General features: G+C 46.2%; 1 protein-coding gene across 1 annotated transcript in view; it reads right to left on the reverse strand.

Moving 5' to 3' along the window:
- The window catches only part of TRPC7 (transient receptor potential cation channel subfamily C member 7), a 160990-nt gene that overhangs the window by 56296 nt on the left and 87324 nt on the right, over nucleotides 1-17370 (reverse strand). The window contains exon 4 of the mRNA XM_026508042.3: nucleotides 4745-4909. Within this exon, the coding sequence (XP_026363827.2) occupies nucleotides 4745-4909 (165 nt within the window). The remainder of the gene's footprint in view (nucleotides 1-4744; nucleotides 4910-17370) is intronic.

Raw genomic sequence — 17370 nt, forward strand, 5'->3', positions numbered from 1 at the left:
GCTGAAGAGGTGCTGAGTGATAGGCTTGAAGGTAGGCTTTCTCAGGAAAGAAGAGGAAAGAATATTGTTTGTCAATCGTGGTTTTGACTCCTCCCTTCTAGAAAAGTCCTGCCACCTCTAACTTTCTGAACCAAGTCCATTGCAAAGTGAAGTAGTCAGCAGTTAAGATGTTTACGTTCACCGTTGAAGGTTATGATGCTGCTGACGTATTGGAAAGGGTAGAAGGGCGAGGGTGTGTGTGTGCTGTGGTTAAGGTCAGGTCTCTTGAGCCAGAGATCTTAGGTGTAAATCACAGCTCCATAGTTTGCGGCATTTACTTAATCCCTTTGTGTCTTAGTTTCTTCATCTGTAAAATGGGGATAAAATATAACTTGCCACGTAGGGTTGATATAAGAAACGAATAATATGCACAAAATCGAGCAGCTCCTGGATCACACGAAGCGCTTACTATGTGGCGCCAGAGAGCCTCGGGCAATTCTCCTAAGGGGAAACTTGAAAGAAACCCAGCTGGCTCTTTTAAAGCTTACAGGCAAGGCTTCAGAAGGCGGGAGCTACACAGAGTCCTAATGCATTTATGCCACGAGCCCTTTGGGGTACTGTCTGTGTGCGACATGATCCTGGGCACTGGAGGGGATAGAATAAATAAGCCGTCAGAGTTGGTCCTTCCTTTCAGAGTTGCTGATTTTCTAGTGGAGAGAGATGCAGGCCGTAACCTGTGCTAGGAAATCGATGGAGAGTTGGGGAGAGAATGTCACAGGGCTCAGACTGGGCTCAGTATGGAAGTGAGCAGCCTTCTGGTACTCTTAACTCCTGTCCCAGCAGGGTGACAGGTGATGGACTCTCCTTTTGGATTTGAGGGCAGACGCTTTTGTAACATAAGAGCAAAATATGCTCTAATTCCTGGCACGATTTCCCCTTCCTGACAATGCTTCAAAAATTACAGCATGATGTTCTTTAATCTAGTGCTCTCTGGTAGAGGCAGATGAGGGGACACAGAGGCCTTTGGAGGCATCATCCTCTCCTGGTTGGCCCTGGACCACATGGTGTGAGGACCCTTGTTTCAAACCACTTCAACTTTGACAAGGCAAAGCAGGGATCTTCAAAGCTGCGGAGTTACTGTACCCCCTCACGAGGTGTTTTGTTCGGCACGGGGCTACGGGTGGGGTGTGGTAGATAACACTTTGGCATTCTCCATTTAAGAGTTACGTGGCATGGGCGCCTGGGTGGCACAGCGGTTAAGCGTCTGCCTTCGGCTCAGGGCGTGATCCCAGCGTTCTGGGATCGAGCCCCACGTCAGGCTCCTCCGCTATGAGCCTGCTTCTTCCTCTCCCACTTCCCCTGCTTGTGTTCCCTCTCTCGCTGGCTGTCTCTCTCTCTGTCATATAAATAAATAAAATCTTTAAAAAAAAAAAAGAGTTACGTGGCAGTATGTGGACTGAGGGCTTGGACCCTGCAAAGGTATCAGGTAGGAGGCTGGAGTTGTTTACAGGCCTCCTTGCTTGAGTCCTGGGACTGAGTTTTAAGGATAATTGAACCATCAAAGTTAACAGGCATGGAGGACATGAGTTTCACCTCTCATACCTTTACAATTAGAACTTGTGTTTTTCCTCAGCACTTCACCATGCTGACTTCCTCCTCGACCCACCTGCTCTAGAGACCCTGTTTGAGCCCGTGAGGATGACTGTTAACTGTTTCAGCTCTCAGATTTTAATGGGCAAATAACCTAAATTATGAATCAGAATGGAATAACAAAGGATGCAAAACAGGCATTGAGCCATAAAGGGCCTTTGGCATCAGAACCCTTCTTGAGAGGATGAAGAGCTCTGTGGGCAAAGATCTACCTGAGAGCAGCTGTGAGGTCAGAACTCACCAACCTCCCAGTGGGCTGCATGACCTCAACCATGTTGGTGACTAAGATGAGAAATGTTAGAAAAATATCACTGTTCTCTTTATGTTCTCTAAGATCCAGCCAGGCCGGCCGTTGTTATCTTATGTACACATCTGTGATGTCGTTACCCTCTTCAACCACCCTATTAGTAAGCTGAACTTCCGTTGACATCCTTGACCTTATACTCTCCTTATTTAGCTGTCTTTCTTAGGGACCCTCAGAAACTTAAATAAAAGTAGAATTGACAGCTGTGGGGATTCAATGGGAAAGAAATGATGAGGTCATTTTGGCAGGCCAATCAGGTAATTTCAGTGTCCCTAGTGGTCCCTAAATTAGGACAGCAACTATTCAATAAATGGACCATTAAGTTGGAAACAGAAACTTCACCATTTGTTAGACATTGATGGACATTAGGTGGTTGATGAGGTTTGGCAGTGACATTTTATGAATGCATTTAGAAAAGAATATCAAGTTCTCATTTCTTGAGGCAGGTGTCATAATGTGGTTAGAATAGGAAGTTGCTGGAATGATACTGGCTTTTTCGTAGATTTATTAGACAGGTATAAAGTGACCCCTTGGCAGGAGGGATGCTAGCATTAACAGATTTCCCTACTGTGCCGCTGTCCTTGGGGGACCTTGTGTCTGGACGTCAGGAGCCTTTGGAGAGGGCTGGTTTCTTCACATGGAAGATGTGACCCTCTATAATCCCCTGTAATATAATGTCTTTGCCAAACTTGAAAAGATTTCTTTGTAGTGGTGAAAGGAAAGACTAAAAATATCTTGACTGTTTTATCTGTCTTTTGGCTGCTTCAGAGCAACTTTGACAATTAAAGTTCCCTTCCTTAAGGAGGGAATCTTTCCTCAGAATGAGCAGTGCCACCAAGAATGATTTCATGCCTCAGACTGACTTGTCACTCTGACGTGGACATACCCTTCAATGTGCGGAATTCAGATTTGCGGCCCCGAAAGTGCCCAGAAGGCACAAGTGGCTTAATGGCCAGCTTGTGTTTATCTGTAGTGCTCTTTTTTTAGTCTTACTGGAAGCTCCACAAACACTAAATGTCAATCAGACATGTATCTGAACAGAGAGGAAGTCTCGGCCATTGGGCTAAATTTTCCTGCAGTCATTTCTTCCAGAATGTTCTAGAAGACTACTCTCATGTGACCCTTATGTTTCATGGTGGCATCAGTCTCCTGGATTTACTGAACCCCAAGAATGTCCAGAACTCCCTCCCCTTCCCTTGCGTACTTTTTTGGGGGGGGCATCACATCTGCATGATATTGGCCAAGATGATGATTCTTAGACCTACTGAAAATCTAAAAAATTTGGGAATATTATTTCTTCTTGAAGATTTCCCCAGGTGGCCAGGCAGGCAGAGGCAAATCAATTTGCTGGTATTGGCTAGTCCCAGTTTTCTGCTGGCTGTCACATTTGGTTTTAAAAGCAGAAGTGAGGATTGTCAGTGTTTTCTCTACCAAGTGGCTATTATTTTAATGACTGTCCCGACAGTAGTTTAGGGTCCAAGAATATGGAGGTGAGTGTCCCTGTCCATTGAGGCTCTGGATGAAGGCAAGGGTCTAACCTGCAGGGCAGACTAGGTACTTCCAGTGTGAAAACCTCAGCCTAAACCAGTGGCTTAGTCTAATCTAGCTTTAAATCTGATTAGGTTTGTTTTACTCACTGTACTTTTTCCAGCTCATAATGGAAGACAGAAAAAATGGCCTTCATTTGCACGAGTAACATTTGGGGAATTCTGATTTAGAAATCCATGGCATGGTAGAGCATCAAAGAAACAAAATCTTCAGTAGATGTAAGGTTGAACACCACAGATATTCAGTTTGAGGACTTTCTAATACCATTTCACAGAAGACGGAGTCCGAATCCTGACCTGTCTCTATAGCACGTGACTTACTCGAAGGCAGTGAGCTCCTTGCCTGTCTAGTTAGGTGGCCTCAGCAGCAGCCCTCAAGTCTTGGGCCCGTCATCCTGGCATGAGTTCCCTGTTACTGGAGTTGACAAGAGGTTCCATTTTTTGTTCACCACATTAGCTGATCAGATTCCCTGTGGAATCGTTTCTCCATGATTTGGTCCTATAGTTGCTAACTCTTACCTGAAGCTGGAGTGAGTACCTGGCTTTCTGTGGCTGGATCAGATGGCTGGGCTGTAGGGGTGGTGGAGCGGGAGGTGGGGGAAGTTCCATTCCCTCTGTTAGCAGCCGCCACCAGACACTCCCCTTCCCTGTGAGAGAAGAACCCAGCTCTGCACCTTTGCAGCTCTCCTTCTCTTTCCTTTTTGTGACCCAGTTAGCTGCCCGTGTGGGCCAGAGCCTAATCAAGGAAGCCGGGGAAACTGGGACGATGTGGCGATGGGGCTGCAGAGCCCAGCATGAGCTGCATTCGACTCTCAGCCTATTAGTTATTTCTCTTCTCTGAACCTACTGCATAAAGTATATGCGTCATAGTGTAATTGAGGGAGTGAAATGAGATCTTCCATGAAAAGGGCTTAGCCAAAAGAAAGTACTCAATAAATGTTGCCTATTCCTGTGACCATTATTTAGTTATTACTGTGAGTGTAGAGGACGTGTCTAGGACATTGCCTGTCTTCCCTCTCTCTTCCATTTTGGTCAGATTACGCCTCACGTGTTTTGAATGTCCCATATTATCTCCTCTCTGTTTTAAAAAAATGATGGAGAAAAGCCAGGTCTGTGTGGTTTTCTACTTTTGCTAAGTATCTCAAGGCTCTTTTCTTTAAACACGGGAAACTCTCAGCTGTTGCTTAGAGCCAGCGGCCTCTAGGTCATGCTAAGGAGAAAGAAGAAATCACTGCAGATGACATGCACCTTAAGCAGTCTGTACCTTGCTGCACGGAGCAATCCAATAGGCTATGGCGAGAAAAGGGAGGCCTAGGGAGACTCCAAAGACAGCCAGGAATTTCACAGCGATAGACTGTTGACGTAAGCCTGAGAGATTTTCATACCACATGGTAAGCAATTGCTGCTGACAGTTAGGATGAGCAACGAACTGTAAAAACAAAACAAAAATAAAAACAAAACGCAAACAGGAAAATGGCATCGGTAGCACTTGAACAGTATACGGCCTACGAGTAGCTAGGGGCAGAGGTGTTTACCTGGGGCATGGCCGGGGCGTTAGGGCAGAGCAGCGGGCAGGTCCCTGCAGGCCCTTCCCACCTGAGGACGCTGGGTGTCATGGTGCTGAGGTCAGTGGCCTCACAGGACCAGCTGCTTCAGGGCTTGGCGCTTATCTTGGGCAGAGTTCATTTGCGAGGCAGCACGAGTCATGAATGGAGCATGAATGGGGTTTTGGAGTCCCACTTGGGTTTGAAATTTGCTCCTCTGTTTTCTAGCCAGGTGACCTTGGGCCGCTTACCCAACTACTGTGAGCTTCGGTATCTCATTTGCAAACAGCCTATTGTCTTGTAGGATTAAATGAGTTTTTAGAAGCGTTCTGCTCTCTTTTCTTTCACTGGCTAAGGAAAGTGCTTACAGTGTTTCTGGAGGACACCTTAAAACTGAGTATTTCCCCACTGGGCTTTAGTGGTGATGGCTTGGATGCACAGAACCTCTCGTGACCTGCCAGAGCCTGACACGTGGTGGCCCTCGTGCAGCAGCTTCTCATTGCTCTCTCCCTCTCTTCAAACTGCCCTGCCCTAATGCCCGGGTTACAAGACAGACCTCTTAGGCCCTTCGGTATTGTGTGACCTCACCCATTCTGGATATAGCTTGTTGGTCTAGCGTGGAACCCTGACTTAAACTGGCCTATCCTGTTCTATCACCTGGGCTTTTGAGACTGAGAGAGGCTGTTTCTTTATTTACTGGGAGTTAACAAGTGATCTTGAGAGAGGTGGGCAACCATCTTCCGCTGTGTGAACTAAGTGGCAAAATGAGCCAGTTAAAAAGAAAGAAGAATGAAAAAGTGTAGAAAGAGGCTTAGACAGTGTGTGCCCTCTCTTGGGCCCGGCTCCACTCCGCCCACGTGGTACATGAGACAAGCTCTTATTCATATATGGAGTCTTCAAGTTGGCTTGAGCTGCTGCAGCCAAACAGCCCTTTTCTGCAAATATTTGGTGCCATTTGGCCATATGTTTAGATGAATTTGAGTCCTTGTCAGTGGAAGTGGGTAAGAGGCAATAGTCTTTATGGGAATGAAGTTGACATGTAAGAAAATTTTACTCCTTAGTTTATTTCCCTCCTGTGATAAGAGGAAACTGTTGAATGCTTTTGGTAGCCCTGCTCTTTGGCCCTATTCAGGATAGCCCTGCATCCATCTCCTGGAGCAGACAGCCTGGGCAGTCTTCAAAGGGTCTGACTTTTCATCTGATTACTCTGGAGCATAATATGCCAATTTTCATCCATTTGCCTCGTTGGCATTAAGGGGATATGTGCAGTGATTATGAGGAAATGTAAAAACATTTCCTTTTCATTATAAGAATAGTATAAATGTTTTAAAACGTTCTCAATGCAAATGGCAGCATGTTCTGGGTTCCAGTTTCTGGGAACTCAAGGCAGCAGCCAGGCAACGTGTGAAGACACTGTCAAAGGTTTATTTGGCCACGCGGCAGCCCCCGGTAATACTATTCCTCAAACGTTCATGAAAATGAGGCTTTTGTGGTAGCATTATTGGGCCCATAGCAACCACTGTGATCTTTCCCTCTGAGGATAAGAGCAGTGGATTCTCCACAACCTGGGGTAGAAATCCCCAGGCCAGCAGGTGAGAGGCTTTTCTATGCCGTTCCTGGCTCACAGCAAAGTGGAGCAAGCAACAGAAGCTCATGTGGGTGTTTTAGTAATGGTCAGCTTTCTGGGAGCTGAGGTCCCTCAGAGGGGTGGTGGGTGGGCATGGGGGACAGTCAGTTTTGTTTTCCAACGGCCTGCCTTCTCTGGGTGCTGAAATGGATCTTCTCTGAGGAAACTCACAGTCTGATTAGCAGGTGGGATGTGTGCTCATGAAATCGCGGAAGACCACTTGGCTCTCCCTATGGCTCTCCCTGCACTGTAGCTGCTCTGGAAGGACTCCAGTGCTGCTCCCCTCCGTTGGTCTCTCTGTACCCCGGGAGAGAGTCCATCCGAGCTTTGTCTGCTGCCTCCCGCAGATAAGTCAGCACAACACATTGAGCAGCAGAGCTGGAGGGGAGGAAATGTTGAGACGGAGCACAGTGGGAACCATGCCCAATCTCCCTCGCCTGCCTCAGGGGAAGACAGTGGTCACAACTAAAACAAAGGGGCTCTCTGGAGACTCTGTCTTCTTTTGATTAGACATGTGCTAATTTTTATAGCTGCATTTCTTCCCCCATAATAAAGCAACCTAGCTCCAAACATGATATTAATCTGTGGGCAGACTTTATAATTTATGGCTCCCAGAAAGCTGACGGCAGCTAATAGCTGACGCCCAGATTATTTATCTTTATATGGGCACTTTTCTATGCTTGTGGTAGGCTTTTGAAATTCAGTGTGTAGCAAAGGAATTTTTCCACTGTGCTTTTGAAGCACAGAGAGATATCATCTGTGATCCCAGGAAGATGAGAGTAACATGAGCATGCCACCAGGACACAACAATCAAACCAAAAGGACACTCAGCTAGGGAACAAAGACAGGAAGAATTCCTGCAGGGTGAGGTGGGGGTGGGGAGGTGGGCAGGGGAAGGATTTTCAGAAGTAGGGTCAGAAAGGAACAGACAGAAGAAAAGCCCACAGCTAGAATAGAATGGGAACAAAGAAAATCAGTGTTGTCTTGGGTTTGCTCTCTTTGGCATCTAGCTCACAAAAGGGTGGATGACACTGGGGGCTTTGCCCAGGCCATTCTCACCCCAAACCATTGTGCACATGTGGTACACTTCACAGGAAGAGCTGATGACAACACCTCAGTTTTCCCAGCAGTGTGATTCCCACTCTTCATAGCGGGGAGTTCCTGACGGCCTGGAGCTGCGAATCTGTTACGGTGGGCTTACGGGAAGCCAAGCAGCCTCTTCACAGACAGGAAATCCAGCCACCTGATGGACCGTGCAGAGAACTGGGGCAGGAGGGGGAAGCTGAGAGGAGTAAAGTTGCAGAGATAAGCGGGAGCTCAGAGCCAGGCCCTCTACGTTGGACAAGGAGATTGGCAGGAAAACAGGACCTGAGAGTCGGGAGGAACCAAGGACTTGTGTGGCAGCCGGTTTTTGAGTCCATCTCATGCCAGTTATCCTAGTGGCTCGTTTGACCAGCGCTCATGGTTAGGATCACATTACACCCGAAGCTGCTTTTCTGTTAACATCTCACCCTTTAAGTGCCTTGTTGCTCCTCGTCCCTGGTGACACAGTGAGAATATGATGCTGGCACATGGGAACTCCTGGGCATGGTAGCTCAGTCTTGGCTGTTACTCTGCTTTTATTTGATCCATGGGCTGCTCTTTCCCTCTTAGGGAAGAACCATCCCCTCCACTGTTTCCCTGCTTTATATTCATTCATAGGGAAATAGCTGACATTCTAAGAATACATAGTTGCTGAAGAGATAACAGACATTGCTTAACTAACTGTTTTTAGGGCTGTCTCACAGGTTGCTAATGCCTTTGGGCCAGATCCTCCCATCACAACAGTGTCGAAGACTTTCCTGATGGGGGGTGGGTAAGGGCATGGACTGGTGCGTAGCTTCCTGAGTTCAGGTCCTGGCCCTGTCACTTCCTGGCCCTACGCTCTCAAGTCATTGACTCTCTCCATGCTTAGCTTCCCTCTTCTAGAAGTGAAGCTAATCATGAGGATTAGGTGTGAAGTGCTCAGAACAGTACATGGCAAATAGTAAGTACTTTATTAGTATGCAGTACATCAGAGTAAGCACATGACTCTGCTTTCCTTGCCCATTTTCTCTGTCCCTCTTCCTCTGTTTCGCTCTTCCTCCCTCCTACTCTCTGCAGCTCTCCCTCACCCTCCTGTCTTTATTCTTGTCTCTACCTAGTGTGAGCCCGCAGATTCTTGAAGTGTTGGCGTCTCTGGAAAGGGCCATGTCGTCTCACGATGTGGGTGAGGCCACTCCCTCTCTAGTCAGTCCCTCCTGCCCCATCCTCCCCTGAAGGTGCAGCTTGATTTGTCTGTGCAGTTAACTCAAAATGGGCCGGTCTCTGCTGGGTAGGCGGGGTCACTATCAAGTGTATTCTGCACCCTGATGCCCGCCTACTGGTTACGGAGCGCTCCGTCAGTGAGGAGCCGTGTCGGTCCTCACACCCTTCTCCTTCCTCCTCAGTGCCCCTCCCCTACACCACCTTAAAAGCTTTTCAGTCCTGCATTTGGCACTCTTCTTTCTCACGGAGGAAAAGAGGACTATGTTTGAGCTCAGAGGCTTTGAGACTCTGTGATTTCCATATCCTTTAAGCACACATTTTTTTCCTCGGACACTAAGTCTCATTTCCAGAATGATGAGATGTGGTAATGCATGATTTGATAAGCTGAAGAATAACTTAGCTGGAACAAAATTTATAAAATCCAGTGTTTATAGATAGAATGACTTTCTTTTATACAGCTAAACCATCAAAGGGCCCAGCGATGGCCGATGTGACTGTGGTCAAGATTTTCCACTTAACCCAACACCGCTATTTGCTTATGGAAACCTGTTTTCCCTGGGAACTCTCTCCGTTGGCAAAGGGAGACAGACACTGTCTCACGCTGCAGTAACCAAGTGGCTTTTCTTAGTGTGGACCATCGATTGGAATTAGAATAATTCTGTGGTGCCATTTCCTGTTTGGAGCATCTCGTGGGATTGGGTTCAGTGGTGCTAAGGTTTTTCCTTCCCGTTCTGTCTTGGGAAAGCTCTCAAGTCTGGGAAGTTGAGGAGGGAAGAGAAATGGAAGTGTCGTCAGTCATTGACTGGTTTAGTTTGTTGGTGGGTCATCTGTTCGTTCATTCATTCACTTTGCCCGCGTGTCCTCAGTGCTCCCTCTCACCGGGCACTGTGGCCAGCTCTAGAAGTACAGAGAGAGCTTGCAGTCCTTGTCCGCCTGGAGCTCTAAGCCCTGTGACTCTGGAGGTGGAATGGGGACTTGGAGTAACACACCCTGCCGAGTCTGGAGGAGGCCCTCCCTTATGGGCGAACACTGAATGATCATCCCACCAGTGGGTGCGGTTGGTGGGCTTTCTCCGTGAGACTTGATCGCGAGAGCCCCACAGCCTTGGCACGGCTAACTGCTTTGTCTCCATTGATGACCTTCACATTGCTCTTCTCTGCGCCAGCAGTTAGTAGAGCGGTTGCACGCATAGGCTTTGAGGCTGGCCCATACAGGTCAAACCCCAGTCTGCCATTTCCTAGCTGTGTGACCCTGGGCAAGCCACTTCACGGCTCCTAGTTTGATCCAGGAGAGGTGGAAAAAGTGTGTTGGGTGCTCTGAACATGGCCTGGTGCTTAATAGTAAAGGTATTACTGCTGGTGCTGTTCTTACCACCACTTCTGCTCCCCCCCCAGGGATGTCTGAATGGTTCTCTTGATTCTTCTCCTTGCTGAGTTTATGCCATCACCAGAGGATTGAGTAGCCATGGTGTTTTTAGAGTTAAAAATTCCTGAAGAATTTAGTATGCTTGATTACAATTTTTAAAAAAGCAGAAATTGCCATTGTTTTATGAAGTTTTAAATCAGTGGAGCATTCTGGTATGGAACCAACATTGTCACCATGCTCACTGAACCTATCTATTCAGCCATGCTTCTCCCACGTGGCCACCAAGGAGGATAATCCATGATAGTTCTGGGTCGATGGTGCTGGGGGTGAGAAAAGATAGGTGTGGGGCTTGGGACTCCGGATGGGGAATCCAAAAAATTATACCTCTTTCAAGGAGCCTCTCAGCGTGGGCACTAGACAAAGTAAAAATTTTTGAAGTCACAGCTTGAGTGTTTCTGCTAGTAATCATTGAGGACCTGCTACATGAAGGAATTTTAGTTATGTTACCTATAATATTCACAATAACTTCTCCAAGAAAATGGATGTCTATACATCCTCATACACAAATGAAGATGTGCTTTCCTCCCCATCTTGCAGGTGAGGGAGCTGAGACTGAGTCACCTCAAGCTGCCCACATTCCCACAGCTAGAAATTGCTTCCAACTTGGGTCTTTCTGACTCCAAAGCCTGAGGTTTTTGTATTCCACTAAGCTCCCTCTGGAATGCTCTGGATCTGGTTAGCTTGGACTTTAGTCCTTCCTTGTCTTAGTTCTCTGTCATAAATAATAAAAACCTGACATTTATTGAACACTCATATGGATTGGGCCTTGTGCTGAGCACATTACGGACATTTTCTCATTTAATCCTTTTAACACAATAAGGTGGGAACTGATATTATGCTCATTATAAAGCTGACGGTACTATCACTGTTCACGTCTGACTCTAGAGTCAGCTTCTTAACCACTTCCTTATCTTGCCTCTCTCAGGGGAAGTTTCCTGCATCTCATCTGGGTCAGGTCACTGTCTCATTCTGTCTGCCAAGCTGGAGGGCATCTCTGTGAGCCTGTAGATTTCAGATGTGCCCCAGAGATGTGCATGTGGTTTTCCAGCCAGAGTTCTGGGTGTCTCCTTTCACTCTGTCTCAGTGGGCTGTGTCCTCCTGAGGGGGACATTTGATCTCTGACTCGCTTCTTCAGAGCACTGGAAGTTCTGCGCTAGTCCCCCGTCCACTCCATTCATGCTGTTTGGGATGGATGGAGCCACGGAGGCATAGATGGAAATGAGCCAACGAGGGAGACAGGTATGGGAGCTCCGGTCGAGGGGATTTTTACTTCTTTGTTTCATATGCATTGCCTCAGCACGCTGCCTCACTGTCCTCACCTTTTTGCAGTCCCACCTGCAAAATTCTTTTTCTGACTACTTGAGTGTCTTTCAGACCTCCCCCTCATTTCTGGAAGAATCCATTTGGATGCCTGTACAGATGTCTCTCACTCGATTCCAGGCCCCCTTCCTCCTCTTCCACTTGAGCACCCACAGGCTTAACCAACCCTGGCGTGCTTCTTAATTATTCCTACAGCCGAGTATCCCGCCAGGCAGCTAGCTCCTGCAAGTCTGCTGTGTGGTGAGAGGGGATGGCTACTTCTGAAGGCTCTTCCCTCCTATGAAGATTTGTTATCATCTCTTCAGTTGAGTAGCTTGCTCCATTGTTCTCTGTTCCTGTTTTCCAGGGACAGCAGGACACAAAAAAGTCTCTCCCACCTCAAAATCAGCAGTCCTCCAATTTTATAGACCAAGTGGAGTGATGCAAATGGTGAGTTACTCTGAGCACTATACCTGTGACTTAGCAGCTGTCTCGATCAGAGACAGAATGATTTTCTCATGGAGACAGTGGCTCATGAACAGCCTGTGCTTTAGTCTCTGGGGTGCAGAGACCTAAACAAACGGTGCCGGACTTCTCCCAGAGCTGTGGGTGAGCCTTTCCCTGAGTGCAGTTGCAATGGCCAAGGGTCTTGGCCGGCCCTCCTGGAGGCGAATGCTAAGTACAGGATTTGCCAGTGCTCACCAGGAGTCCTCCCATAGCACTGAGCCCACAGGGTGCTGACGAGGTCACTGGGTTTCCAGTCTGACTTCACTCTCATGGCCAGAGTCCCACTGTGGGCTCCAGATGACTGCCTCTGCTCTCTCACAGCGCCAGAGAGGCCACTCTCCATACCTGGGCAGGGACTCTGGCCTCCCCACTTAGGGTTATGCCCTAGCCTGAGACTGCAAGAGAAACAGAAGCAGTGTCTTCTTGGATTATCTTCTTGGGCCTTCTTCTCCAGCTGAGCTCTTCACATACTGTTCCCAAATATGGCCTGTGTAGCCTACCCGCCTGTATTCATCCTGCTCCTCCGTGATTCACTTCCTAATCAGCCTTTGAGACCCAGCTTTCCACTTTCAAGTCCTACCAAGTTCCTCAGCCCCTGAGATGTCTTGGACTCCTCTGGGTCTGGTTCTGTGGCCCATTCACTTGGCAATCATGGCTGAAGGGTCGAGTTGTGAAGAGCTATACTACTGTGTTTACATCTTATCTCTCCCGCTGTTTTTAAGCTCTTTGAAAGAAGCAACTGTCTTCGTATCCCCAAGGGTGTGCAGCCTTATGTTTTACACAGATAGGTGCTCATAATAGTAACATCTGTCGAGTGATAAATTGCATGCTCTTCTGGAGCCTGGAAGGTTTGCTCTGTGATTTTCTCTGTGACTCATCATTTCAGAATAATTTCTAAATATAACAGATTCTGTATGACTCAGGGTCTGATGAACATTTAACTGTCTTCACATCTTTACTAGAAGGCAAAAAGGGAGAGGCCGTACAAACTAAACCAGGCTTTTGTTTTCTTGTGCAGGAGAGGATTGAAACACGAGACTACAGTAGGGTTTGTGGATCATCTTTTGGATCAGATGAGGATTGTTTTAATTTCTGTGTATGCCGTTACCACTGTAAGCTGACATCAACTAAGAAATAGTCACAAAATAATAATTACTATTTTAATAAAGAATAGCTTGTGTTTATTGAGCATCTATTCTGTGCCAGGCTTTGTCCTCACCATGTTATTTAACCCTCATGTCACTTCCTTGAGATGGCTGTTGTCATGTTCTTATTTTAAATAGGGGAGTATGAGATACAGAAATTAAGTAACTCGGCTATAATCACAAAGGTGATTGTGACATGGTCTGGACTTGAAGCCAGGCCAGTCTGACTTCAAAGATAGTGTTTTGAATTGATTTCCTATATTTCCGCAAGGGAGATTTTCGATCAGGCAGACGTGCTAAAGCACAAGGGACCACGGTGATTTCTCCAAGCCCACAGAGGCCAGGGGACCTCATGATTTAAGATGCCATTAGATTCTCCTCTCTCTGTGCTTCTGTCAGTGGGCCAGCCAAGTCCCAATGGAGATAAAAATCAAGAATACACAAGGGGCCATATGCACCCCAATGTTCATAGCAGCATTGTCCACAATAGCCAAATCGTGGAAGGAGCTGAGATGCCCTTCAACAGATGACTGGATTAAGAAGCTGTGGTCCATATATACAATGGATTATTACTCAGCTATCAGAAAGAACGAGTTCTCAATATTTGCTGCAACATGGACGGGACTGGAGGAGATAATGCTAAGTGAAATAAGTCAAGCAGAGAAAGACAATTATATGATTTCTCTCATCTATGGACCATAAGAACTAGGAAGATCGGTAGGAGAAGAAAGGGATAAAGAAAGGGGGGGTAATCAGAAGGGGGAGTGAAGCATGAGAGACTATGGACTCTGAAGAACAAACTGAGGGCTTCAGAGGGGAAAGGGGTGGGGGAATGGGATAGGCCGGTGATGGGTAGTAAGGAGGGCACGTGTTGCATGGTGCACTGTGTGTTATACGCAACTAATGAATCATGGAACTTTACATCAAAAACCAGGGATATACTGTATGGTGACTAACATAATAAAAAATATTATAATAAAAAAAAAAAGAATTCACAAGGGGAAGGACTCGAAGCCAGTTTCCTCGACAACTTCATCTTCCTAAAAGGAGTGAGTCTCACACTGAAGATAAACCCTGGGTGCTCTCTCCTGCACACACACAGCAGCGGCAGCAGCTGACTGAGCGGCAGCTCCCTGCCTGATACACGCCATGTTGCTAGGAGTTCAGTTAATGTGGAAGCCACCAACGGCCAGATTTACAGCCTTGAAAAGTACAGACTCCAGTCAAAAAACCGCTTTGCTGAGGACCTTGGGTCTCCTGCCAAGTCCCACCTGACACTGACATCTTACTAGAAGAGCTATAGATAGTTTCCTATAATTTTCTGAGCCTGAGTTCTGACTGAATAATGTTCCCAAGTTGAACCCGTAACTCTGCAGACCTTTCCTGGTGGCTTTGCTGTGCCATGGGTGCAGAGATTCATGGGGTCATGGAGCACGCACAGGTTTCGTGTCAGCCCACCTGTTGCCAGTCTTGGCTCTACCCCTGACTAGTGAGGGACCGTGTGCCTTAACTTCTTAGGTCTCAGTTTCTCCATCTATGAAATGACCATAATTATGCTTAACTCAAAGGAGTTTTCAACGTTCAGAAAATGCAGTTCAATTTTTGGTGTATAGTTCAATTTTTAAGTGCCAAAACAACTTTTTTTTTTTACTGGTATAATATCTTATTTCTGTAATAAAAGTCAGAAATATAAATCATTTCTATGGTAAGCCCTGTCCAAAGAATTATATCAAGCATTAATTTTTTTAATCGGTTAAAAGTATGCTCACTTACAGAATATTCATCTATAGTTTCCATGGTAGGAGGAAGAAATTTAAGTTTTTCTTCCAAAAATAATTCTTACTCTAGTTTAAAGACTTTATCAACAAACAGAACATATATTAAAAGGTACTGATATTGATATAGGAAATTTGCTTCTATATTTAATTAAATAAAGAAAGTCAAAGACTGGGCATACTTTCTTGAAATAGAAGACATAGCTTTTAACCAGAACAATAATTCTAGTCCTAGGTTGATGGAGCTGGTGGTAGGTGGTAGAGTGGGGAGTGGTCATATGTTTTTCAAAAAAGGTTTTATCAAATTGTCTACTAAAATATTAGGTCAGTTACAGATGAATGAATCAGAGGGAGCCATTTGGAGTTGACTTACGACTTGGTGATACGAAATTTTTCAAGTTTGTGTTGCAAAGAAGTGTGCATGCATATAACTCAGCAATGATGTATTTGATATACTTTCCTTTTTAAAACACACTTTACATTTTACCTTTATGTAATTATTATTATTTTTAATTTTTTTTTTGAGAGAGAGCGCGTGCTTGCATGAGAGTGGGGGGCTGCAGAGGGAGAGAGAGAATCTTAAGCAGGCTCAAAGCCCAGTGTGGAGCTCAATGTGGGGCTCAGTCTCACGACCCTGAGATCATGGCCTGAGCTGAAATCAAGAGTTGGATGTTTAACTGAGTGAGCCACCCAGGCACCCTGCTTAATGTAATTATTTTAAAATCACACTTTACAGTTGATTTCATCTTTTATGATTTGATAATGCTCATGTTTGTGTAATGTATATTTTGCCCGTGTTTTATTTTTACTTGATGCTTTTATTCGTATATACAGTTTTACATTTAAAATGTACTCAGGATTTAGTTTCTTTTAAAATTCAAACTTTTTAAAATTTAAACTTCTGAATTTTTAACACTCACAAAATGTGACTATTACTGGTATCTTGATATGAGACATGAACATTGAAATAATAGCGGATAAGTGACCCAAATGTTATAGACCTTGTCAGCTGATGAGTGCAGACCAACCCCATGGGTAGACATGCATCCATCCATCTGTCCAGCAGACAGATAGCAAATGCTGATTGTTGCTGGTGCCGAGCACCTCAGGCATGGAGAATACAGCAGTATGCAAGGTGGTCAAGGCCTTTGCCTTTGGGAAGCTTGTGAATTCCCAAATCCTGATGTTGCAGAGCCCTTTCAGGCTGGATGGAAAGAATTTTATTATGATGGCCTCCTCCTATGTAATTCTCCTTGATTCGTATACTAAATGTTTTCTGAAAGGTCTCCAGGTGGCTGATCCAGTGCACAGGCACAGCTCCTTTTGCATCCGTGTAATCCTGCTCTGGCCATCCTGCCGTCAGCTCCCTGTTCTGCCGACTGCTTGCACTGAAGCCGTCTGCTTGCTCTGAAGCCTCCTGGGCGGCTCCATGTCTCTGTGGAGTGTGTCGTGCCCTCTGCTCTCCACTCTGCTCTTAGGGGCCTTCTCCTGCAGTTCTGTTGCTGGCCTCATCAGCTCCCACGTGGTAGTAGGTGCTCAATTCTTCAGGACCTTGAATGCCTCTTTGGTGTGTCGGTCATCCGCTTTCTCAGCACGCGTGGCCACTTGCTCACTATCATGCCTATCTCCACATCTCCCTCTGTCTACCCCAGAAATGCCCGGATCTTCACATGCCCATCTTTTTTGGAGGGCAGTCCCCCGATAGAGTCGCTGGAACTGATGCCCAGGGTGAATTAATGCCTTCCATTGTTCCATAGTTTCTTCTTCTCAGGGCTCAGGCCTGTGTAATTCTGTTCTGTTGACTCCAAGTGGAGAATTACTTGTTTTATTCATTGATCTCCATTTGACTACATGAGTTAGCCTTCCAAAAGCTACATGGACAGAGGTGTGAGATCCTGAGCCAGTACTCTTAGTTCCCTACGTACAGCTAGCTTATCTTGGCTTGTGGGGGGGTCAGGGAGGATCTGAGGACTGCCTCATGCCGAACTCAGAACTCCTGCTCGCCCCTATATTCAGGTTTTGGCCAGACTTGTCCTCACTTCTGGGAGTTTTTCTGTCTTTCCATAACATTAACCTTATTTCCTCTATTCTTCTTCCCAGCACCAACCTGACCAACAAAGTTAAACCTAGTGTAGACAGTGTTCACGTCCTTCTCACGTAGTTCTTGGGCCTGTGCGAGCAATAGGGGGATCTATGATGAACATCCCCTCCCCAATAACTACCATAATTCTCTAGAATTATAAGCACACAGATGACTTGTAAGCAATGTTTCCTAATTCTCG

This window comes from Ursus arctos, unplaced genomic scaffold (assembly GCF_023065955.2).
Source record: "Ursus arctos isolate Adak ecotype North America unplaced genomic scaffold, UrsArc2.0 scaffold_5, whole genome shotgun sequence".
NCBI lineage: Eukaryota > Metazoa > Chordata > Mammalia > Carnivora > Ursidae > Ursus > Ursus arctos.